Below are 26,609 nucleotides of genomic sequence, written 5' to 3'. Positions count from 1 at the left end.
CTCAACTTCATTTTTAATAAGAGAAATGAAACTTTATAATATAGTGAAAAAAACAAACTACACTGAAAAACCAGATTGGTGTTTTGCCAGTGGTATGGAGAGACAAGTATTTTCCTATGTTCTTTGTGTAGGTGTAAACTGATATGATCTTGGAGAGAGGGAGAATTAAACAGCTTTCAAAATTACAGTTATACACACCCTTTGGTCCAGCAATTTCACTTCTAGGGATATATCCTAGGGATGCAAAATGTATATATGAGCACCATTATTATTGCAACATTGCTTAAGCTGGCAAAAGATTGAGAACAACCCAAACATCTAGCTAGCCTGCTCTCAGCCTGCGAAGCCAGGCATCAGGCTCCAGAGCTCTGTCCACCCAGGGTAAGAGCTACCTTTTCCTTATGCACACATAGGCATGTGTTCTCAAAGGGAGAAATTAGAGACTCTTGTGGAAGCAAGCCTAGACTTTTATGATTTTTGTCAATCCTTTATTGTTGTCTTGTCTACACATAATTTAATTGCACTTTTACCCACCTGGCTTTATCAAATCCTTCCAAAGATTTCTAATCCAGTTTTAATAAAATAGGAACAACCCTCTTTATGCAGTTATATTTCATTATTTATGTAATAATTAATTATGTAACTAACCTGTTACAACAAATATACACACTTAGGAATAAATAGATCTGACAATTGGCATCAGCTCAACTGGTGGGAGTAGTTGTGCTCTGGCATGATGCTAAGTAGCCTGCCTGCTACAAGTATTCACCATCCAAGATAACAGTTGCAAACCTGAAAGACGGATTGGAGAGATTTGGTTAATCCAGCAAGTTGGTTAAGTGGTCATTTGCGAGAGCTTTTATTGCATTCTGACAATAAGTAAAGAGCAATCCATTATGTTCCAATATAAATAAAATCAGAGTAATCCTAATAAAAAATTATTTGCTAGTATCTTCACATTTTTATGTTATGACTGCTTTTTCTTCATTTATGACTTCCATATGAGCCCACATTCTTTCCAATATGTTGCAGGCTTTGGTCAGAGAGTTACAAAATGATGTCCATTCAATAAGGCGACAAATCAGAGAACTTAAAAAGGTGCAGAAAAACAGGGATGCTTGTAAAACCTCAACCCATAAAGCCCAGACCTTGGCAGCATCTATCCTGAACATTTCACGGTCAGATCTAGAGGAAATATTGGACACAGAAGATGAAGAAGTAAGATCACTTAAATATTTATTAATAATGGGCTTGTTACACATTGAATGTAAGTACATATTTTTGTTTTATAATTCTTAGAATTTCATCTTTAAGATAATATTAATGAAGGCAAGAATATTAGTGTACCAATGAAAGATATATCAAAAGTATTAACCAACTCAAAAAGCCTTTAGAGAAATTTAACTATGTAATACAGAAGTAAGCCAGTACACATAACCTTTAGAACTGCTTGCTTGTTATTCAAGTCAGTTATCCTTTCCTGTCTCTTCCATTTTCTATAGTTCATCATATATCTTTTAAGCTGGTATTTTTAATTAAGCCTGTTTGAATGGATTTAGTTAGCTGGGTCAGGATTGATTTGAGGATTTTTCGTCCTACATGAGATTTTTTAATGTAGTGAATATATTGGCTTTTCTAGCTAAATTCAAAGTTATTGTTGATCAAGTTATAGAAAAAGATATTTATTGTTTTAAAGTGGGGAAAATACTCCCATCTGAGTGAATTTATGTGCATATACATATAGGTCTTCAGTAGCATTTCTGTACCTCCTGAGGAGGGCACTGCATTTTTGATAGTTATTGCCTCATAAACAGCAGAATCTCATACACAGTCTTCCGTGAAACCTGTGGAGGATACTCAATCCTATTCTATTGTGAAGTCTCTGAACTTTAATACATAAATATTAGATTTTTTATTGTTTAGAAAGATTAAAGAGATGATGGTACTCTTAGCTTTCCCATAAATATTTGCTCAATGACTAAATAAAATGATAGATTTAAATGTTTGTATGAGAACATCCTTCAGCACCCCTCCCCCATCAGTTTCTCAAAAAAATTCTGGAATAGGGCAGATCTACAACTTGTAAAAGTTTTTAAACTGCTAAGAATTCTTAGAAAAGAGGTCAAAGGAGTCCTGCAGAGATTATTTTCATCCTGTGGGTGAATAAGATAGTGAATTATCAGTTTCCTATTTTCAGCACCTATGCCACAGTGTCTGTGAATTCTGAACTTTGAAGTACGAAAGCATTATGAAATACAGTATCAAATATAAGACACACAGGAAATAATAGTATCTGAGGCAAGGGTGTTAACTGTATCTTATTATGGACACTTAATTAAAATTTGATTGATAAAAAGAAACCTAACAAAAAATTAAGGTAGAGTCCTCCTCTGTTTCCTAAAAGTTTTAAAACAAACAGACTTAGCAAAATCCCTCATGTGTATATGTGTGTATATGTGTGTGTGTTCCAGATACATATTCTGGAAGACAGCATCACCGCCTTTGTGTGGTCTTAAAAGATGCCCTTGCTGGGCTTACAGATTAGAAAAAAGAACCCCCTTTGAGTAGACAAATTGGAAAAAGTTGTCCCCTTTGAGTATATTAATTAGAAAAGGATCTCTCTTGTTAGTCCCAAAGAGTAGCTAGCACATTTCTGTGAAGAAATGGCACCCTGGCCTCTGGGCAGATGCAGTTTGGAGCCAGGGATGCCAAGCACCAAAATATGCATACCACACAACCTTAAATGGAAGTCGTCCTGGAAAAAAACACACTGTTCTGTGAAGACTCAGTGCACACACCTGGATATATTTACTATGTTTAATTATCGATCGAGCTTATTTGGACTGATCCCCGCCTGCATCTTTCAGAAGTCTAAAGAGTTGGGTGACTTACCCAAGTAGAGCACAAACCACCTGAATTTTATGCTTTAAGCTACATCGAACTCTTGTAAATTCACGTAAAACACTATGACAACCTATGCGAAGTACCTAGCCTGATACTTGGCATACAGTAAATTTCAACAAATGTTAGTTTTCCAAATCCTTCCTGTTTTGAAAAGCCCATTTTTTGCAAACCGAATCATGATTTTAACTGAATAATCAGTTGCACATGTGAATACATTATACTTTCAGAATATTTTACCTTGATAATTGATGCATTGAAAATATTTAGTGACTTAACAGTACTTTAAGTTGGAGCGTCCCTTACCTATCAGCTAGTTATTGGATATTTTAGATGAGTAAGCATTTGAGTACACCAGAACCATGCATGTCCTATTTTGTCTGTGATTATAACAATTACTCCTTAATTATCTACTGATAAGTCAGAGCTTTGAGTATAAGGTTTTATGTCATCTTATGAGGGTTACTTATAAATGATTCTTCTATACAGCTCCATTTTCTTTTTCATTTTATTTTAATCACTTCCACCTCCACCTCAGTCCAGTGTGAGCTCCACTGTGAAGGCAGAAATAAAACATTCCTGAATTATATTATGAAATATAGAAATATAGCTTTATCTTCCACACGTAGGTAGATATTTATACATTAAAGAGCATCGATTTGAATATTCCCTACTTTGAAAGGACAGGCTGCTCTTTGCTGAATCTAATTCCACCAATATTTCTCTAGATTTATTCAGTATTTAACAGTATGATCAAGTTCATATAAATGAAATTAACAACAGTGTTTTTATTTTTTTCCTTCAGGAAATCGAAAGGACAAAGATCGATGCTGAAAATGACAAGGAATGGCTGTTGTACATTCAGAAACTTCTTGAAGGACAGGTATTTTGTTTTTCTACTTCATATATTAAAACTTGCAGATAAAAATTCCAAGCCTTACTTTTTTGTTACTAGATGCCTAATTTTTTGTAAACAGACACATTACTTCTGTTAGGTAAATAAGTATTCTAGTAGGTAGACAGGAAAGTTAACTCTCCATTTGTACTTTCGGACTTAACAAATGAAGCAAATGCCTTGGGAAGGAGCCAACATGGGTTTTAGCAAAGGCATTAATTAAATTATTGAGTCAACCTCTATGCTTGCTAGACTGAAAAGGATCCATTCTCTCAGCCCTCTTAGGAAAAGAGATTGTTTATTATGTGTCTTTAAAGTTAGTAGTTGATATGGACACCTGAGGAGTTCATGGGTTTCAGTGACCTTTTACTATGGACCTGTTTCCAGTCAATTCATGTTTTCCTCACAGCCAGACAGCTGTTTATTACTGTGTCTTCCTGCATTCTCTACAATATTTTCTACTGAGACCTCGAGCAGCTTGTTAGTGGGAAGTAAATATTGATTTGGCATCCTGTCAATGCAGAAAGAATGAAAAAATTTCCACCAGAGGCCCCTCAAACATTTTCCTATCGACATTTTCTGGGCCGAGTGGAAAGCTGCATAGAGGATGACAAGGCCAAGACGAGCTGAAATCCCTGAGGGGTCTATTGAGACTGCTGCTGTGACCTGTGTGATACTTTTTCTTCCCTTTCAAGTATTTTTTTTAATACACATATAGTCTGTTGGGATGTGCCCCTCTTGTAAGTGATCAGGGCAGTTTATTGGCAGGTGAGAGCCCTGCTTTTCTAGTCATAGCCAACTTTTGTTTTGATATCACTGACAGCATGTAATATATTCCAAAACTTTTTCATTATAGTTCTTTTTGCTCAACTTAATTGTTGTCTGTTTTTAAAATGAACTGGATTAAAAACAGCTTAAATATATTTCTCAAAATAGCAAAAAAAATATTGTTCTGTGAGTGCAGTATCTATGTTTTTGGAAAAGTCAAGAATAAGTAAATAATATATGAACTATTATTCATATTCTTAGTACCCATTTTATATATTTTTGAAACGTTATCTGGAAACACTATTACTATCAATAGTAATAGAAGGTGATGGGCACTCTTTTGCCTCAAGTTGTTGAAGTGCAGATGTGCAGGTGCTGGGCAAAGCCTTCTTGCTTTTGAGAAGAAAGGCCATTTCTCAATCATGTTGCATTCCCAGCACCCAGCCCAGTGCCTGGCACATCAAAGGAGTTCAGTAATGATTGTTACAGGTTATTTTTTTAAACGTGAAAGTTATAAAAATAAACTTTGTAGTGGATTTTTTAACATTCAACTTGTAAGTATGACCTTTTAATATGGAAGTTTTATCGTCAATTATGAACATAAAAATAACAAATCGATATGTATAAATCTTTATTAAATTTTACTAAAGCTCTATTGACAACAGATCTGAGTTTTTGACTAACACATGTAGATATACATATATACATTTTATATCCAGATTTATGCTTATTCTGTCCAGTTATTGTAAAAAAAAATCCTGTTGAAAATGGCATTAGACTGCTTAATACTGCAGTTTGATATAGTGCCTTTTTGTGCCACTGAGCCTGGGCTCTAGAATATAATTGCCTGGCAGTATTGATTTAATTGCCCAGGTTTATTTGTGGACTCCTAATTATTGACTGGAGGTAAATTTAATGGAGCAGCCTCTATGAACACTGGGAAACCACTGCTGTTGCTGTTATACATGATGAACTGCACCATGTGCCTTTAGAGCATTTGTCAAGTTAATTTTATTCCACTGTGACAGTATGATAACATTTAAAAAGTCAAAGACTTTTTATTTTTATTACTGACATAGGTGGTTTTGCTGATGCCTTTGAATTCTGTGAGAAAAAAAATAGGGACTTCATTGGTTGCACTTGAATGTCACTTTATAATTACACCCAAGAGAAAAATCTATAAAATAGAAAACATCTTTTTTTTATCCTACTTTTCTTCTTTCTCAATTCTAGCAATTATATTTGTCCTGAATTTTAGAAAAGGTTTTCTTTGTCCACCAGTTTTTGGGAGTCTAAATTATGCTCACAGGATTGTGAGGGCAAAAGTATAAATACGTTCATTCATTTGTTTTGTTCAGTTTATGGCATGCAGCTCCGTGTACCTGAGGTTACACGATCTTGAAGCTGTGGAATAATTGAGCGCATTCCCTGAAAAGAACCCTAATTAATTCAGTATTTATATTTGATGATTAAAATATTTTGAAAATAAAATTATAAGAAAACTTCCCTTTTATGTCCTTCCTCTGTGTTGGGTGGTATATGTAATGGAATTCTGACATCATAGGAGTGAATCTGGCCTTGTGGTTTTATCTTTTGTTTAAGGATTCGGCCACAGAACTATTTTCTCTTAAAGAAAATTTTCTCTACATTCATTGGATTAAAATTTATATAAATAAGATATTTACCAGAAAATAAAAAGCTGTCCTGCCATGTGGCAATATGGGCCCGCACAATAGTATACCTACTGGTACTGTTAGCCAGAAGTGCATGAGAATTAAAAGGTCTAAAACCTTAACTTATCTATATTTAACACAGAATGTAATATTTGTCCTCCTTTCAAGTGGTCCTGATACAATTGGTAATTTTAAGTATTTGATCTTTATCTGCATCTAACCTTTGTCCCCACAGATTTCTAATAATAAGAATCACACTGAAAAAAAGTTGTTCTAATACCTACTTTCATTTTTTATGGCATAGCTGCCTTTTAATTTCTTTGAAGATTTTTACTTGTATTAATTCCTCTTTTTGCATTATTACATTTTTTAAAACTTACAGTTTATGGCAGAGACAAGCAAGCAAATTAATGATTATAATAGGGTGGGAGAACCACCCAAAATTAGTTTTTCTGTGTTTTAGGACATGGGAGAAAAAAAAACAGAAATAGGAAAAGTAGACTGGGACTAAACAATAAACGCCTTTGAGCAGGAAAGGGATGTAATCAGAGTTGTGCTTTAGAAAGATACATGAGATCAGCATGTAGGATGGTTTGAAAGGATAAGAGACTGGGAACAAGAAGGTAGTCAAGGCAAAAGGAAGTGGGGGCCTGCATGTGCCCTCACTATAAAAATAGGAAGGATGAGATAGATGTGACCCACTTTATAGAAACTGAATCCATAGTAGTACTGAGATTAGATGAAGGGGTCAGAAAGCAGAAACCAAAGAGAGGTGAGTTTAATACCTTATATGATGAGAAAGATGATGATACCTTTAAAAGTTTTAGGGATCAAAAGAGGTAGATCAGATTTGGTAGAGAGAGATGTCAGTGATTGAAGCCATAAAAAATTTAGTTGATACATGTCAATAACAGTATTCAGGGACTCACAGTTTTTCATTAGTTCATCCCAACCTGCTGTGTGGCTTTTCTCAGTGAAATCTAACCATTTAAGAACACATTTCAAACTCTTACAACTCAACAATGAAAGAAAAGAAACCGATCTGGATAGTCATTTCTACAAGAAGATATACAAATAGCCAATAAGCACATGTACATATGCTCAACATCAGTAGCCATTAGGGAAATGCAAACCAAAAACCAAAATGAGATACTACTTCATACCCAGTAGGATGGCTATAATCAAAAGGACAGACAATAGCAAGTGTTGGTGAGGATGTGGAGAAATTAGAACCCTTATCCATTGCTTGTAAGAAGGTAAAATGGTGCCACCCTTGTGGAAAACAGTCTGGCAGTTCCTCAAAAAGTTAAAAGTAGAGATTATATGACCCAGCAGTTCCACACTTAGGTATATACCCAAGATAAGTAAAAACATATGTCCATATAAAAACTGCTACATAAATGTTCATAGCAGCTCAATGATAGTTCATAATAGCTCAAAAGTGGAAGGAATCCAAAGGTCCATCAACTGATGGATGGATAAACAAAACATGGTATTTGCATACATGAAATATTATTCAGCCATGAAATGGAATGAAGTACTGATAGTGCTACAACCTGGAAGAACCTTGTACACCTTATGCTACGTGAAACAAGCCATACACAAAAGGTAACTTGCTGTATGATTGCATTCTATGAAATGTACAGAATAGGCAAATCTATCAAGACAGAAAGTAGATTAGTAGTTGCCAGGGGATAGGGGAAGAGGGACCATGACTGCTAATGGGTATAGGGTTTCTTTTGGGGTGATGAAAATATTCTGGAATTAAATGAAGGTGATGTTCTGGAATTAGATGAAGGTGATGGTTGTACAACCAATGAATTATACATTTTAAAATGGTGAACTTTACGCTATGTGAATTATATCTCCATTTAAAAAATGAATTCCTTAATATGAGGCACAGTGAAGAAGAATAAAAAGAATACCTTTTTATTTTTAAGTAAATCCAATTAAGTTCTTTTTTTTAGCAGCCAGGGACTATTTATTTTTTAATTTTTTTAATTAAAAAATTTAATTTTCAAAATTTATTTTTGGCTGCGTTGGGTCTTCATTGCTCTACATGGGCTTTCTCTTGTTATGGCAGGTGGGGGCTACTCTTCATTGCAGTGCATGGGCTTCTCATTGCGGTGGCTTCTCTTGTTGCAGAGCACGGGCCCTAGAGCACGGGCTTCAGTAGTTGCGGTGCATGGGCTCAGTAGTTGTGGTGCATGGGCTTAGTTGCTCAGCAGTATGTGGGATCTTCCCAGACCAGGGGTCGAACCCGTGTCCCTTGCACTGGCAGGCGGATTCTTAACCACTGCACCACCAGGGAAGTCCCCAATTAAGTTCTTATATCTCATGTGCTATGTCCCCCACCATTAGCAGGGACTGCATTAAATGCATTTGAATTTGAATTTCTGTCTACTGGCCATAACTATGAATAAATGAGGTAAATTATTTTATTTCATACTTAATATGTTTCTTTTCAATTGACAAAGAAGGAGCTGTCCCTCTATCATACTCTAGCTGATATTACTTTCTCATATATGCAAACAAAAAGGAGTCATTTATACTCTGCCCTCTAAGAGGTATTGTTTATTTGTTCTGTCCATTCTGATCCTCATAATTAAAATTATAGTAAGGATCACTTAGTTTTGTTTTCAGGCCTTAATAATACCTGAAACAGTCTTTTGTACTTGTGATTTTATAAAGGAAGTGGAAAGAATTAGTGGAGATAAAATTGAACCCAAGCTGTGAAATCTGTTTTTAAAACGTGTATTGAGTGTCTACTGCATGTAAGGTAATGTTTCAGGTTTGGTGGTATAGCAGTGAACAAGAGACAAAAATCACTACCCTCATGGAGCTTACATCTCTGGTGATGGAGGGCAATGAACGAATAGTTAAAATATATAAACTATGAAAGTTTTTAAACAGTTAACTTGAACAGAATTATGGGTATGTATATTAAAATATGTATACTTGTATAAAACAAATAATATACAGTTATAACCACAATATGGTTCTTTACTAGGATTTACATAAAAAACACTTAGCCAGAAATGGCTAGAAAATGTGTCTTCATCTTGTTTTGTTGTTGCCTTATTCTATGTTGTTTGTTAGTCCTTTTCTAGATTTCATTCAGTCCATTTTCATCCGCTTTGTGTAGATCATTTTCTTGTATTGGGACCATGTCAAAAATTCTTTCTGCCTTCAGTTGTGGATAATTGAAAGTATAGACTTTGATCGATGTTTTTTCTTTAGCTTTAGATATCCCTGTTCCTATTAGTTGCTTCAGATCTTGCAAATGGTGAAATTTTAGATGGCTCTTTCCCCAGTGCCCTTTCTGCAAAATTATGCTTACTTTCTATAGATGCTTTGCAATATGGCAGTGAGAAGGTTTTATAAATCTCCCTGGCTTTTGTAAATAGAATAACTTCCAGTCTGAAGGTTAACAGAAAGTTTCTCTTTACAGCCCTGAAGACATTTACTCTGTTGCTTTCAGTGTTGCACTTACAGCACACTGATAACACGCACATACTGCAAACTCCCACACTCACTCTTTCCACACACGTAAACCCACACAGTCACCCACATACACTTACTCCTCACATCCAACTGAAGCAGCAAAAGTTAAAAATTCTCCATTCAGAGCCTTACTGGGATTTCTTTTTTTAATTTAACAAATTAAAGCCTACTTTCATGATACCAGAAAAAAGACATGTCATTAAAGTTAAAAGGTAAATTTTATGTGCATTTTACCACTATAAAAAATTGCAGGGGGTGGGCTTCCCTGGTGGCGCAGTGGTTGAGAGTCCACCTGCTGATGCAGGGGACACGGATTCGTGCCCCGGTCCGGGAAGATCCCACATGCCGCGAAGCCACTGGGCCCGTGAGCCATGGCCGCCGAGCCTGCGCGTCCGGAGCCTGTGCTCCGCAACGGGAGAGGCCACAACAGTGAGAGGCCCGCGTACCGCAAAAAAAAAAAAAAAATTGGGGAGAAATGAAAGGAAAACAAATTATAGCCTTCACCAAAGTTTAAGAATAGCAGATATAGACTTCAATATTCAGCAGAACACCAAGACAGGTAGATAGGTAGAAGGATAGATAGATAGATAGATAGATCGATAGATAGATAGATAGATAGATAGATAATGTGCCAGAAATATAAACAACATTTAGGAAACTTAGCTCACAATTCAATGCCAGTTTTAAATTATAAATAAATTGTTCTTTCTGATACCTTGCTTGGTTATTTTAACAAGTTCAATCTTTTAATTACAAGATAGGAGAGTGGGTGTATAAATATTATTTATTACAAATTTTCCATCTTTAATTTTATAATAATCAGACTACATTAGTTTCTTACTAAACTCAAAATCTCACTGAATCATATCCTTTGTTAAAGCAGGTATAATACATAAAATTTAATATCTTTACTTTGAGTACAGCTCTGCTAAAGTCAATTTTAATTTTTATATTTTATTTTATTTATTTTATTTTTTTAACATCTTTATTGGAGTATAATTGCTTTACAATGGTGTATTAGTTTCTGCTGTATAACAAAGTGAATCAGCTATACAAAATATACAAGCAGCTCAGTAACAAAAAAACAAACAACCCAATTCAAAAATGGACAGAAGACCTAAATAGGCATTTCTCCAAAGAAGATATACAGATTGCCAACAAACACATGAAAGGATGCTCAGCATCACTAATCATTAGAGAAATGCGAATCAAAACTACAGTGAGAGGCCACAACAGTGAGAGGCCTGCGTACCACAAAAACAAAAAACAAAAAACACTACAATGAGGTATCACCTAACACCGGTCAGAATAGCCATTATCAATTTTTATTTTAAAAGCAGTATCTTTTGGTAATAGTTTTCAAACCAAAAATAAGAATGAAAATGGTTAAAATGTTAATCTTGTCCTTTAGATTTAAAGAGGTACTCATTTCAATTTTTTTCTTTCAATACAAAACTTTTCAGTTTTATACTATTAAGAGCACATTCCAGTTAGTGCTGATGCTATAAATTATCTGTATGTTTCACACTTATGGACTTGAGGCTTTGTTATTCTTCCAACATAGCTCTCCAACATCTGCAACTATCATTCATATCTTACCTTTATACAGAAACACCTCTAAATGAAGCCATAATTATTGTGAGCGATAAGTTTGAGGTTGTGTCACTGGCACACCACTTTCTAAATGCAAACATCTGTAGGCATTTACATATAAGAGAAGCCTAAAATCTGAAGTCAGGGGAAGTCCTTCCAGTAAGAGAAGTCACCTTTGGCAACAGGGACAGCCAGCATGACCAGGAAGACCCACTTTAAGATTACAGTATAGACCAAGCAAAACTCACAGTTATTCCGATGCCCTAATTAAATTCCCATTCCAAGAGATCTCATGCAGTATCAGCTCTTCCCCCGTCCATTTTTCCCCTGTGCTGAAGAGTTCAAGCCTGTGTAACTGCAGTGACGTAACTAAGAGTATCACTTCTTTTTTATGCAAGAGAATAAAATTATGCAGAAAGTCCAGCGGACTTTCTGGACTTCATAGGCCCCGGCACATGCCATCCGAGATGAAACCCAAGGCAGCGTAATTGTTGGGTTTGTTGCTTCACGTGTATTTGATGGGGCAAGTGAGAAAAGATCTCTGCTGTTGGCTAGTCAGGTTGCCACTTCAATCCAAATCCAAAATCCTGTCAGTAAAAGAACGGTTGTGCTTTCTTCTGTATCTGAGGGAGTTCCCTCCAGAATGCAGAGAGAGAGAAAGGAACAGACTCTATGCTGCCTGTACGAAATAAACCTGCAATTAATCTAGACTCTAAAAAGTTCAGATTTCCTCATCTTCTTAGTGTTTTTAAAACATTTTGCAGTTCTAAAAAATATGGCAAACAAATAAGCAAACAGTGCGAATTTTTAAAGCACTTCCTGAGGCATTTTATGTATTAAATATAGTTTCAGTGGTAACTCTATCTACTCTATATCTGTATGCTGAGAATTGCTATTCATATGGTACCATAAGATTTCGAAGAGCTTTCTTGAGTCACTGTAGATTAAATTATATTCCACTTAGTCTTCAGATTAACTATAATTTATGAGATTTAAGTTAGTGATAATCTATGTGATATAAGTGATTACTCTCAATTAACTAAAAATAACCAATTAACTAAAAATCCCATTTTTTAACCTTTCTCAAAAAACAAAACTTTTTGTTAATTCATCCTTCACTAATCAGAAATTTTTATCTGTACTATGAAAAAAGTTTGTGAACAATGAATAGTGTAAAATTGGTAAGAGAGGCTATTTTCAAAACCAAGGCTGTTAGTGTATTTATTATTTGAATATGTACTGAGTCTGCTCCATAAGTAAGGAACTATTTGTAAAATAGAAAGGAGATCTACTAAAAAATTTTGGTTAACAGTTACTTTGTTATTTTATTCATTTGAAAACAATAAGTATATTTTATGAAATAAGTATGTTTTGTGAAATGTTTATTTTTTTAATTTATTTTTTTCAAGTATAGTTGACTTACAGTGTTGTGATAATTTCTGCTATACAGCAAAGCGATTCAGTTATACACACATATATATATATATACATTCTCTTTCAGATTCTTTTCCATTATGATTTATCACAGGATATTGAGTATAGTTCCCTGTGCTATACAGTAGGACCTTGCTGTTTATCTTATGAAATGTTTTATAATTCTGACTCTTCCTTAGTCTTCCTCTAACTTTGTTTTAATTATTAACTGTTTCATCATAAATTACATTAATTTTATATTATTACAGAATTACAATTGATCCTTATATATTAAAAAAAAATTTTTAAGACCAGTTTGAAAGCTGGTTGCCAGTGAACTACAATTCATAAGCAGAAAGTAGAACACTGGGTTTAGAGGGGGAAAAAGTAGGCATCTTTGTATTTAAAAGGAAAATAGAAAAGTTGGATTAAAATAGGTAAAGAACCATCTCCAACTACCTTGTAAGATATATGAACTTTTGTCTAATGTTATATAAAGGCAGATACTAATCTTTTTCTGACCTATTTGTAGAGAAAAATAGAAGAACCTACAAGGGCAGATGGATGTGCACAAATCATGCATCTTGATTAAAGGATGGGTTGCTTTTTGAAATGCATGAAGTGTTAGGCTCTGTATGAAGCTTAAAAGAAGCTTACAATCCAATATAACAGGTTTGACAAACAGTTGTGTTTAACTGTGGGGCTTTTCGTTTTTATTGGGAGCCTGAGGAAAAGAATAAAAGGGGTTGTCAGCAATAAATTAGTAAATGGACCTCATGTTCCACTTTGGAGGCTTCCTGGAAGAGAGATTCTTCGAGATAAGAAGAAGCCAAATGTCCAAGTACATGACATGCTGAAAATTGTTCTGATCACAAGATAATAAGAGTAGCTTTAGTTTTTAACTTGAAAATGAACTGTGCAAATAAGATGATTAATGTCAGTACATTGTGGCCTGGTAAAAGTGCTGTGACATTATTATACAGGAAATCATAGAGCCAGCATGTTTCCCAAAGTGTATTCCATGGACCACTAGTTCCACATGATAAATAGACTATGAGAAAAGTGCGGACAAATGAATTTAGAAACAGGGTATATTACATTGCCCTCTTGGAGAAACACAGTACCATTAGCACCTTAAAGTCTCTAAGAGATCCTGAAATAAAATAACATTTTAAAGTTTGGTTTCTTTCCCAAACTTATTTGATCAGAGAACCCTTTTTTCTTAGAACAACTTTTTTAAACACTCATTTCTGCTTTTGCTTCTACCAGGAAGAGATGGGAGGTTATTCTCATCTTGTTTGTTTGCTCTTTTGTTGGAATGCATATGGTACTGAGTGCCATAGCCAAAATAAAAGAAAGTTACCTGGTAGTTTTGCCTTTGTGTGAGTATTCCTTTAACATCTAATGTTAATGCCCTGAGAATTTAAATTGTCTCATTTGTAAAACTGGCAGTTTCACCAAATATAACTGTTTTCTGCATCCCAGGGGGCAGTTTTCTCAAAGTAAGGATTTGCAGTGAGTATCATTATCTTCCAAAAGGGAATCTAATATATTTTTTCCTTGATTCTATGATGCATTTCCTCACGTTTTCACATTTCTGAAATTGAAATGCATATGCAATTTGTGTATATTTAATGTGATAGGTTTCTTTTTTCCAGAAAAAGCTGCTTCTAAGTCAATGTGGGTATCTTATATTCACCTGTATCTTAAGAAGTGAAGAAATGTGATATTTTTGTATCTTATGCTTTATTTAGTGGTAAGTTTCAAGTAAGACAAATGTCTAAAACTCTTGACATAGACTATAGATAGAGTCTATCCTGACATAGACTCAGAGTATCTTAAGGAGAAGTCAATTTATTATAAATATAAGAAGGAAGTTAAACTAGAAAGCTACTTAGGATATGAGGCAATTCTATGGACCAACACTGGTCTCTATATTTTCTCCATGGCCTGCGTAACCTGTTTGTGCCTTTTGGACCTGTTTCACTGCCCAATCTGTTTCACTGCCACTGGCCAGTCTTTTCTCTTTTTCCCAGTTTGCATTGAGAAAAGAACCGTTATGCTGGGTTTAGCTAAATACAATAACAGCTGAGCATAGCTGATCTGAGCACAGCTGAACAACTCACACAGCGGACATCAGGCTGATTTTGTTCAGATGCTGACCAGTGTTGCTGTCTGTCGGTGGTTGTCCTAGCACAAAGAAGGGCCTGACTCTACATCCCTGTAGGGAAGGGGACTGGGCTTGATAAGGATTCTCGTTAATATATTCAGGGAGACAAAAGTAGTCTTTACTGGTTAATCAAAAAGACAATTCCAAAAATAACTTAATGAACTTCTTGACTGTTATAAACGTTTTATATGAAACTAGATGGCTAGGAAGGAGCATAAAAGCAAGTTGGTAGGCCTTTGGGAGGTAACTGGGCAACATTTAGGATTTTCTTTCACTTATAACCCATAAGTGTATTGTGTGAGTTCTACGGGCACCTCAGTGAAGCACAGGGAACGATAAAACTTTACCAGAAAAGTTATATAAATTATGAAATTTAAAAATGTAATCTATATTTCATAAACTTAGCAGTTTGCAACATGTGTATTACACTTTGATATGCCAAACTTTTCTATAACAACTTAATCAATGGATATACTTTTGCCATGTTTTTTCCTCTGAAATTTCACCCTACAATTCTTGAGATGTTCAGCTCTAACACAGACAAGTGTATTGATAGTTCTTTCTCACTCTTTTATGAGTGATGAACATACAGTACTACTGTGGGCCTCTGGGCCCTAGAGAGGACTGTAACCTGCTATTGATCAGCTGACTGAAGATAAATGGCTTAACTGCTGGTATTGCAGATTACAACATTAACATGGTCAGTAAACCATGAATTGTTCAATAAGGCGTTTATCTTTTTTCATTTTACTTCTGCTCCTTTATCATTTTTATTATAAAAGACAAAATTACCCACACTAACCAACAAGATCAGTTGAAAAGAGACCCAGTAGGGTACCATTATGGGTGCAAAGTTGCAGATAGCTGAGTTCTAATGGTTTAATGATGTTTAGTATATGTTTCTGAACTGAAGAAAATATAGAGTTTTGATCTTCTTTTCTGTGTTTCTTTTACAGCTTCCTTTGGCCACATATTTACTAGAAGCAGTACTGGAGAAAATAAATGAAAAAAAGAAACTAGTTGAAGAATATTTTGCAATTTTGAAAGATATTAGATGATATTATGATTAAGAACATTTTTTCAAACGTGAAAACTTTATGTGGTGTGATCGGAAAACATGCATCGCAGTCCTGATAACAGTATCTGCTTCAACTATCAATAGTCAGGGTCAATACCAAAATAGAAGTCTGTGAAACCAATTAATTGCTGCACAAGTGAAACTAATTAAGTGCACAGCCATTTAATAGGAAATAGTGTAGCATTTGATTGTTGAATACAAATATTGCCACAAATCAATGCAAACTTGAAAATGATATTCTTTCCAGTACATTAGAAGGAATTAGAACAAGCTTGGCATACACAAATTGGTCTGAATATCAAAAGAAAAAAGTGTGAACTGAGGATTTAATGTTCTGAGTTTTATAAAGAAACTACACTTTTTATGTAAACCTGCTATAAATGGCCTTAAATCACCTGATAAGCAACACATTTGTATTGTAAGCAAATATAAAGTAAAGCATTATCACTTAAGGATGAGCATTTAATGAAATAAATGGTGTGGTCCAATTGTATCTATTATCAGTCTACTGGATTATATAGGAGATATTGTATTTTCCTAGAACAGTTCAGCAAAAATAAAAATATTTTCTCCTTTGCTCCCTCTTTTTTTTTTTTAACTCACAGTATTTTGTGTGGTCATATAAATTAGCAAGGGCCACAAACCCAGTGTATTAGTTAGGCTAGTCCTCACAGTGTGCTAATTAAATTAAATTCTTAACAATGGGCATCCATCCTTATTTAGATTCCCGAACATTCCCAAGCCATTTCTCGTCTTTCTGTGTTGCTGCCACACCTGACTTTTTGGTTCTTCCAATTCACCAGACTTGTGCCTGCCTCCAGCCTTTGCCCTTGCTGTTCTCTTTGTAGAATACTCTGTACTCTTTTCTTATGACTGGCTCCTGCGTATCATTCAGGTTTGCATTACATATTTCCTCAAAGAAGCATTCTGGCCATCTTGCTGTTAATTTCCTTTATAACACAAAAGCATCTTTTACCTCTTCACTTACTTATTTTCTTGTTTTCCCCCCTCCCCTGCTTTAAAATATAGATCCTGGGCTTCCCTGGTGGTGCAGTGGTTGAGAGTCCACCTGCCGATGCAGGGGACACGGGTTCGTGCCCCGGTCCGGGAAGATCCCACATGCTGCGGAGCGGCTGGGCCCGTGAGCCATGGCCTCTGAGCCTGCGCGTCCGGAGCCTGTGCTCCGCAAGGGGAGAGGCCACAACAGTGAGAGGCCCGCGTACCGCAAAACAAAACAAAATAAAATATAGACCCCATGAGGTTAAGGCAGGGGTTGGCAAATCATGACCCACAGGCCAAATCTGGCCTGCCACCTGTCTTTGTGTGGCCTACAGTAAGCTAAGAATGATATTTACATTGTTAAATGCTTTAAAAACAAAAAGAATTATATTTTGCAGCATGTGAAAGTTATATAAATTCAAGTTTTAGTGTCATCAATAAAGCTTTATCGGAACACAGCTGTGCTCATTCGTTTTAGTACTGTTTATGGCTGCCTTCACACTACAGTAGTTCAGGTTAGTACTCTCACAGAGACCATAGGTAGTGTGCTCACCACTTTGTAGGACTGCAAGTCACAGTGACACAGTCACAACTTGACAACATTTTGTGTCACAAACACTACCATACTGCAATTTTTTTAGTACCAGTGCATACCCATCATGTAAAAATAAAAAGAGAAAAATGGCTGTCAAATGTCACTTTTTTTTTTTTTTTTTTTTTTTGTGGTACACAGGCCTCTCACTGTTGTGGCCTCTCCTGTTGCGGATCACAGGCTCCGGACGTGCAGGCTCAGTGGCCATGGCTCATGGGCCTAGCCACTCTGCGGCATGTGGGATCTTCCTGGACCGGGGCACAAACCCGTGTCCCCTGCATCGGCAGGTGGACTCTCAACCACTGCGCCACCAGGGAAGCCCCAAATGTCAGACTTTTAATCACAGTGAAGTGTGGATTATTTTTTTATTGAATTCAGTGGCAAAGCATTATGTTTATTAAATGACACTCTACCTATGCTAAAAGAATGCAATATATATGTTATCAGACTAAGTGCTCATCACAATATTCCCAACTCATGGGAAAGCAACAGTAAGAAAAAATTACAAAATTTAAAATGTAATGTCTCAGGCTTCCCTGGTGGCACAGTGGTTGAGAATCTGCCTGCTAATGCAGGGGACATGGGTTCGAGCTCTGGTCTGGGAGGATCCCACATGCCGCAGAGCAGCTAGGCCCGTGAGCCACAACTACTGAGCCTGCGCATCTGGAGCCTGTGCTCTGCAATAAGAATGCGACAGTGAGAGGCCCACGTACCGTGATGTAGAGTGGCCCCCGCTTGCCACAACTAGAGAAAGCCCTCGCACAGAAACGAAGACCCAACACAGCAAAAATAAATTAATTAATAAACTCCTACCCCCAACATCTTAAAAAAAAAGTCTCATCACAGCAGAATTTTGTTACAAAAAATAAAAATGAGATGGCATAGTATTACCCAGATACCAAAACCAAAGACAGTACACAGAAATAGAGTGTGATAGGCTAAATTTGTTACCTTATATGGCAAAAGGGACTTTGCAGTATAATTAAATTAAGGATCTCAAGTGGAGAAATAATCCTGGATTATTTTTTTGGGCCCAGTGCCTTCTAAGAAGGAGTCAAGAGGAGACATACAGAAAGCAGTGTTACTGCAGAAGCAGAGGGATGGAGAAATTTGAAGATGCTACCCCCATAGGTATATGTATGGATGAAGAGGACCATGAACCAAAGAATGTAGGCAGCTCCTGGAGACTGGAAGAGGCAAGGAAATGGATTGTATCCTAGGGCCTCCAGAAAGAAACAGATTTGTTGATACCTTGACTTTAGCCTAGTGAAACCAATTTTGCATACCCAGAACTGTAGGAGATTAAATTTTTGCTGTTTTAAGCCACTAAGTTTGTGGTAATTTGTGGCTGCAGCAACAGAAAACTAATGCAAATTTGCTTCGATTCCATTTAGAATTTTTCTATGTTCATGAAGGATATTGGTCAGAAGATGCAAGATCTAGGCTGGTTCAGTATTCAAAAATCAGTCAGTGCATGCCACCATTTTAACAGACTAAAGAAGAAATATTATGCGATCATAAAACTTTAGAAAAAACATTTGAAAAATTCAACACCGGGCTTCCCTAGTGACGCAGTGGTTGAGAGTCCGCCTGCTGATGCAAGGGACACGGGTTCGTGCCCCGGTCCGGGAAGATCCCACATGCTGCAGAGTGGCTAGGCCCGTGAGCCATGGCCACTGAGCCTGCACGTCTGGAGCCTGTGCTCTGCAACGGGAGAGGCCACAACAGTGAGAGGCCCATGTACCGAAAAAAAAAAAAAAAAAAAACCAACACCCATGCATGAAAAAAAAAAAACAGAAAACTAGGGAGCTCCTTAATTTGATTGGAACATCTACAAAAAGCCTACATCTAACATTATGCTTAATGATGGAAGATTGAACACTTCCCCTTAAGATCAGAAAGAAGACAAGGATGTCCACTCTCATCACCCTAATTCACCGTAATATTGAAAATTCTAGCCAGCACAGTAAGGCAAGAAAAGGAAATAAAAGGCATACAGATGGGAAAGGAAAAAGTAAAGCTATCTAAAAAAATAAGCCAGCTCTCTCAGAATTAACAAGTGACTTCAACAAGGTCTCAAAATATTTAAGAGCAACATATAAAAATAGTTTATCTATACACTAGTAAGCTAGTAATATGTGGAAACCAAAATTTAAAATACAATGCAATTTACAATTGCTCAAAAAAAAAAGTATAGGTGTAAATCTAACAAATTATGTACAAGATTGTATATGGAAAACTACAAACACTGATGAGAGAAAGAAGATTAAATGGGGAGGCATACTGAGAATATAAATTGGAAATTCAACATAGCAAAGATGACAAAATTGTCTCCAAATCCATATACAGATTTAAGACAATTCCTATCAACATCACAGCAAGATATTTTGAAGATGGAGACAAGACTCTTCCAAAATTTACACGGGAAGGCAAAATTTTTTAAATGGGAGAAATCACTCTATCCAATTTCAAGATGTATTATATAGCTACACTAATCAAGAGTATGTGGTGTTGGTAGTGGGATAGACACACAGATCAATGAAACAAAGTAGAGAAGCAGAAACTATACCTATGCAAATATGCTCAACAGGTTTTAAACAAAGGTTCAAAAACAATTCAATGGAGTCAGAATAGCCTTTCAACAAATGATGCGGAAACAATTAGAAATCCCTAGGTTAAAAAAAAAAAAACTTGACCTAAACTTCACACTTGAGACACAAATGATCTCAAAATGAATCATATATTGAAATGTAAAATATAAAAGGTAATATGAGACAAAATCTTCGGGATCCAAGACAAGGTGAAAAGTTTCTATACATGACACAAAAAGCATAATGCACAAAAGAAAAATTGGCGAATATGACTTCAACAAAATTAAAAATTCTTGCTCTGGGAATAGACAAGCTACAGACAGGGAGAAAATATTTGCAAATTACAAATATCTGACAAAGGACTTAAATCTAGAGTAAAGAATTCTCAAAACTCAACAATAGGGAGACCTTCAAGATGGCAGAAGAGTAAGACGTGGAGATCACCTTCCTCCCCACAAATACATCAAAAATACGTCTACATGTGCACCAACTCCTACAGAACACCTACTGAATGCTGGCAGAAGACCTCAGACTTCCCAAAAGGCAAGAAACACCCCACGTACCTGGGTAGGGCAAAAGAAAAACCAGAGACAAAAGAGTAGGGACCTGACCTGCACCACTGGGAGGGAGCTGTGAAGGAGGAAGAATTTCCACACAGTAGGAAGCCACTTCAATGGCGGAGACGGGGTGAGGTTGGCGGGGGCGGGGGAAACCTTCGGAGCCACAGAGGAGAGCACAGCAATAGGGGTGCAGAGGGCAAAGTGGAGAGATTCCCGCACAGAGGATCAGTGCCGACCAGCACTCACCAGCCCGAGAGGCTTGTCTGCTCACCTGACGGGAAGGGTAGGAGCTGGGAGCTGAGGCTTGGGCTTCGGAGTTCAGACCCCAGGGAGAGGACTGGGGTTAGCTGCGTGAACACAGCCTGAAGGGGGCTAGTGCACCACAGCTAGCCAGGAGGGAGTCCGGGAAAAAGTCTAGAACTGCCTAAGAGGCAAGAGATCATTGTTTCGGGGTGCACGAGGACAGGGGATTCAGAATACGGCCTAAACGAGCTTCAGAGACAGGTGCAAGCTGCGGCTATCAGCGCGGACACCAGAGACGGGCATGAGATGCTAAGGCTGCTGCTGCAGCCACCAAGACACCTATGTGCAAGTACAGGTCACTATCCACATCGCCCCTCCCAGGAGCCTTTGCAGCCCACCACTGCCAGGGTCCCGCTATCCAGGGAGAACTTCCCCAGGATAACTTCCTCGGGAGAACACACGGCGCGCCTCAGGCTGTTGCACTGTCATGCCGACCCCTGCCACCACAGGCTTGCCCTGCATTCTGTACCCCACCTCCCCCCGACCTGAGTGAGCCAGAGCCCCAGAATCAGCTGCACCTTTAACCCCCTCCTGTCTGACCAGGGAACAGATGCCCTCAGGTGACCTACATGCAGAGATGGGGCCAAATCCAAAGCTGAACCCCAGGAGCTGTGCGAACAAAGAAGAGAAAGAGAAGTCTCTCCCAGCAGCCTCAGGAGCAGTGGATTAAATCTCCACAATCAACTTAATGTACCCTGCATCTCTGGAATACCTGAATAGGCAATGAATCATCCCAAAATTGAGGTGGTGGACTTTGGGAGCAACAATATATATATATATATATATTTTTTCCTTTTCTCTTTCTGTGACTGTGTATGTGTATGCTACTCTGTGTGATTTTGTCTGCATAGCTTTGCTTTTACCATTTGACCTAGGGTTCTGTCTGTCCGTTTTTTGTTTTATTTTTTTAATTACTTCAATTTTAAAAAAGATTTTAATAATTATTTTTTACTTTTTTTTAATGAATTTATTTTATTGTTTTCAGAGTAATGATAGTAAAGATGATCCAAAATCCTGGAAATAGAATGGTGAAAATAAAAGAAATGTTTAACCAGGACCTAGAAGAACTAAACAGCAAACAAACAATGATGAACAACACAATAAGTGAAATTAAAAATTCTCTAGAAGGAATCAATAGCAGAATAACTCAGGCAGAAGAACAGATAAGTGACCTGGAAGATAAAATAGTAGAAATAACTTCTGCAGAGCAGAATAAAGAAAAAAATGAAAAGAATTGAGGACAGTCTCAGAGACCTCTGGGAAAACATTAAACACACCAACATTCAAATTATAGGGGTCCCAGAAAAAGAAGAGAAAAAGAAATGGACTGAGAAAATATTTGAAGAGATTATAGTTGAAAACTTCCCTCATATGGGAAAGGAAATAGTCAATCAAGTGCATGAAGTGCAGAGAGTCCCATATATATCTCCTTGGATAAATCCAAGGAGAAACATGCCAAGACACATAATAAACTATCAAAAATTAAATACAAAGAAAAAGTATTGAAAGCAGCAAGGGAAAAGCAACAAATAACATACAAGGGAATCCCCATAATGTTAACAGCTGATCTTTCAGCAGAAACTCTGCAAGCCAGAAGGGAGTAGCAGGACATATTTAAAGTGATGAAAGGGAAAAACCTACAACCAAGATTACTCTACCCAGCAAGGATCTCATTCAGATTTGACGGAGAAATTAAAAGCTTTACAGACAAGCAAAAGCTAAGAGAATTCAGTATCACCAAACCAGCTTTACAAGAAATGCTAAAGGAACTTCTCTAGGCAGGAAACACAAGAGAAGGAAAAGACCTATACAATAACCCAAAACAATTAAGAAAATGGTAATAGGAACATACATATCGATAATTACCTTAAATGTAAATGGATTAAATGCTCCAACCAAAAGACACAGACTGGCTGAATGGATACAAAAACAAGAACTGTATATATGCTGTCTACAAAAGACCCACTTCAGACCTAGGGACACATACAGACTGAAAGTGAGGGGATGGAAAACGATATTCCATGCAAATGGAAATCAGAAGAAAGCTGGAGTAGCATCTCTCATATTAGAAAACATAGACTTTAAAATAAAGACTATTAGAAGAGACAAAGAGGAACACTACAGAATGATCAAGGGATCAATCCAAACAGACGATATAACAATTGTAAATATGTATGCACCCAACATAGGAGCACCTCAATACATAAGGCAAATGCTATCAGCCATAAAAGAGGAAATCGACACTAACACAAACATAGTAGGGGACTTTAACACCCCAGTTTCACCAATGGACAGATCATCCAAAATGAAAATAAATAAGGAAACACAAGCTTTAAATGATACATTGAGCAAGATGGACTCAATTGATATTTATAGGACATTCCATCCAAAAACAACATAATACACTTTCTTTTCAAGTGCTCATGGAACATACTCCAGGATAGATCATATCTTGGGTCAAAAATCAAGCCTTGGGAAATTTACAAAAATTGAAACTGTATCAAGTATCTTTTCCAACCACAGTGCTATGAGACTAGATTTCAATTAGAGGAAAAAAATCTGTAAAAAATACAGACACATGAAGGGTAAACAATACACTTCTTAATACCCAAGAGATGACTGAAGAAATCAAAGAGGAAATCAAAAAATACCTAGAAACAAATGACAATGAAAACACAATGACCCAAAACTTATGGGACACAGCAAAAGCAGTTATAAGAGAGAAGCGTATAGCAATACGATCCTACATCAAGAAACAAGAAACATCTCAAATAAACAACCTTACCTTACTTCTAAAGCAATTAGAGAAAGAACAAAAAAAACCCAAGTTCACAGAAGGAAAGAAATCACATAGATCACATAAGAAATAAATGAAAAAGAAGGAAACAATAGCAAAGATCAATAAAACTAAAAGCTGGTTCTTTTAAAACATAAACAAAATTGATAAACCATTAGCCAGACTCATCAAGAAAAAAAGGGAGAAGACTCAAATCAACAGGACTAGAGATGAAAAAGGAGAAGTAACAACTGACCCTGCAGAAATACAAGGAATCATGAGGGATTACTACAAGAAACTATATGCCATTAAAATGGACAACCTGGAAGAAATGGTCACATTCTTAGAAAACTGCAACCTTCTGAGACTGAACCAGGAAGAAATAGAAAATATAAACAGACAAATCACAAGTGCTGAAATTGAGACTGTGATTAAAAATCTTCCAACAAACAAAAGTCCAGGACCATATGGCTTCACAGGGAAATTCTAACAAACATTTAGAGAAGAGCTAACACCTATCCTTCTCAAACTCTTCCAAAATATAGCAGAGAGAGGAACACTCCCAAACTCATTCTACGAGGCCACCATCACCCTGATACCAAAACCAGACAAAGATGTCACAAAGAAAGAAATCTACAGGCCAATATCACTGATGAACATAGATGGAAGAATCCTCAACAAAATACTAGCACACAGAATCCAAAAGCACATTAAAAGGATCATACATTATGATCAAGTGGGGTTTATCCCAGGAGTGCAAGGATTCTTAAATATATGCAAATCAATCAGTGTGATACACAATATTAACAAATTGAAGGAGAAAACCCATATGATCATCTCAGTAGATGCAGAAAAAGCATTCAACAAAATACAACGATTTATGATAAAAACTCTCCAGAAAGTAGTCATAGAGGGAACTTGCCTAACATAATATAGGCCATATATGACAAACCCACAGCCAACATCATTCTCAATGGTGAAAAACTGAAACCATTTCCACTAAGATCAGGAACAAGACAAGGTTGCCCACTCTCACCACTATTATTCAACGTAGTTTGGAAGTTTTAGCCACAGCAATCAGAGAAGGAAAAGTAATGAATCTAAATTGGAAAAGAAGAAGTAAAGCTGTCACTGTTTGCAGATGTCAGGATACTATACATAGAGAATCCTAAAGATGCTACCAGAAAACTACTAAAGCTAATCAATGAATTTGGTAAAGTAGAAGGATACAAAAATAATGCACAGAAATCTCTTGCATTCCTATACAATAATGATGAAAAATCTGAAAGAGAAATTAAGGAAACACTCCCATTTACCACTGCAACAGAAAGAATAAAATACCTAGGAATAAACCTACCTAAGGAGACAAAAGACCTGTATGCAGAAAACTATAAGACACTGATGAAAGAAATTAAAGATGATACAAACAGATGGAGAGATATGCCATGATTTTGGATTGAAAGAATCAACATTGTTAAAAATGACTATACTAACCAAAGCAATATACAGATTCAATGCAATCCCTATCAAAGTACCACTGGCATTTTTCACAGAACTAGAACAAAAAATTTCACAATTTGTGTGGGAAGACAAAAGACCCCGAAGAGCCAAAGCATTCTTGAGAAAGAAAATTGGAGCTGGAGGAATCAGGCTCCCTGACTTCAGACTGTACTACAAAGCTACAGTAATCAAGACAATACAGTACTGGCACAAAAACAGAAAGATAGATCAATGGAACAGGATAGAAAGCCCAGAGATAAACCCACGCACATATGGTCACCTTATTTTTGATAAAGGAGGCAAGAATATACAATGGAGAAAAGACAGCCTCTTCAATAAGTGGTGCTGGGAAAACTGGACAGCTACATGTAGGAGAATGAAATTTGAATACTTCCTAACCACCATACACACACATAAACTCAAAATGGATTAAAGACCTAAATGTAATGCCAGGCAGTATAAAACTTAGAGGAAAACATAGGCAGAACACTCTATGACATAAATCACAGCAAGATCCTTTTTGATCCACCTCCTAGAGAAATGGAAATAACAAAAATTTAAAAATGGCACCTAATGAAACTTAAAAGCTTTTGCACAGCAAAGGAAATAATAAACAAGATGAAAAGACAACCCTCAGAATGGGAAAAAATATTTGCAAATGAAGCAACTGACAAAGGATTCATCTCCAAAAGTTACAAGCAGCTCGTGCAGCTCAATATCAAAAAACAAACAACCCAATCCCAAAATGGGCGGAAGACCTAAATAGACATTTCTCCAAAGAAGATATACAGATTGCCAACAAACACATGAAAGAATGCTCAACATCACTAATCATTAGAGAAATGCAATTCAAAACTACAATGAGGTATCACCTCACACTGGTCACAATGGCCATCATCAAAAAATCTATAAACAATAAATGGTGGAGAGGGTGTGGAGAAAAGGGAACCCTCTTGCACTGTTGGTGGGATTGTAAATTGATACAGCCACTATGGAGTACAGTATGGAGGTTCCTTAAGAAACTAATAATAGAAGTACCATATGACCCAGCAATCCCACTACTGGGCATATACCCTAAGAAAACCATAATTCAAAAAGAGTCATGTACCAAAATGTTCATTGCAGCTCTATTTACAATAAACAGGACATGGAAGCAACCTAAGTGTACATCGACAGATGAATGGATAAAGAAGATGTGGCACATATATACAATGGAATATTACTCAGCCATAAAAAGAAACGAAATTGAGTTATTTGCAGTGAGTGGATGGACCTAGAGTCTGTCATACAGAG

The 26,609-nt window shown here is 36.6% G+C and overlaps 1 protein-coding gene across 2 annotated transcripts in view; it reads left to right on the top strand.

Annotated features, from left to right (window-relative positions):
• CNTLN (centlein) overlaps positions 1-16,572 on the top strand; it is a 334,860-nt gene extending 318,288 nt beyond the window's left edge. For both annotated transcript variants that reach the window (XM_022573778.2, XM_022573774.2), the window contains exons 24-26: positions 1,033-1,218; positions 3,707-3,784; positions 15,874-16,572. In XM_022573778.2, coding sequence (XP_022429486.2) covers positions 1,033-1,218; positions 3,707-3,784; positions 15,874-15,975 — 366 coding nt within the window. In that variant the 3' untranslated portion in view covers positions 15,976-16,572. The remainder of the gene's footprint in view (positions 1-1,032; positions 1,219-3,706; positions 3,785-15,873) is intronic.
• The last annotated feature ends 10,037 nt before the right edge of the window (positions 16,573-26,609 follow it).

Source organism: Delphinapterus leucas, chromosome 6, assembly GCF_059928025.1.
Source record: "Delphinapterus leucas isolate spDelLeu-1000000601 "Yukka" chromosome 6, BTC_Dleu_Yukka2, whole genome shotgun sequence".
Lineage (NCBI taxonomy): Eukaryota > Metazoa > Chordata > Mammalia > Artiodactyla > Monodontidae > Delphinapterus > Delphinapterus leucas.
Note: the sequence above shows the minus strand (reverse complement) of the source record. Positions and strands in the feature narration are given on the sequence as shown.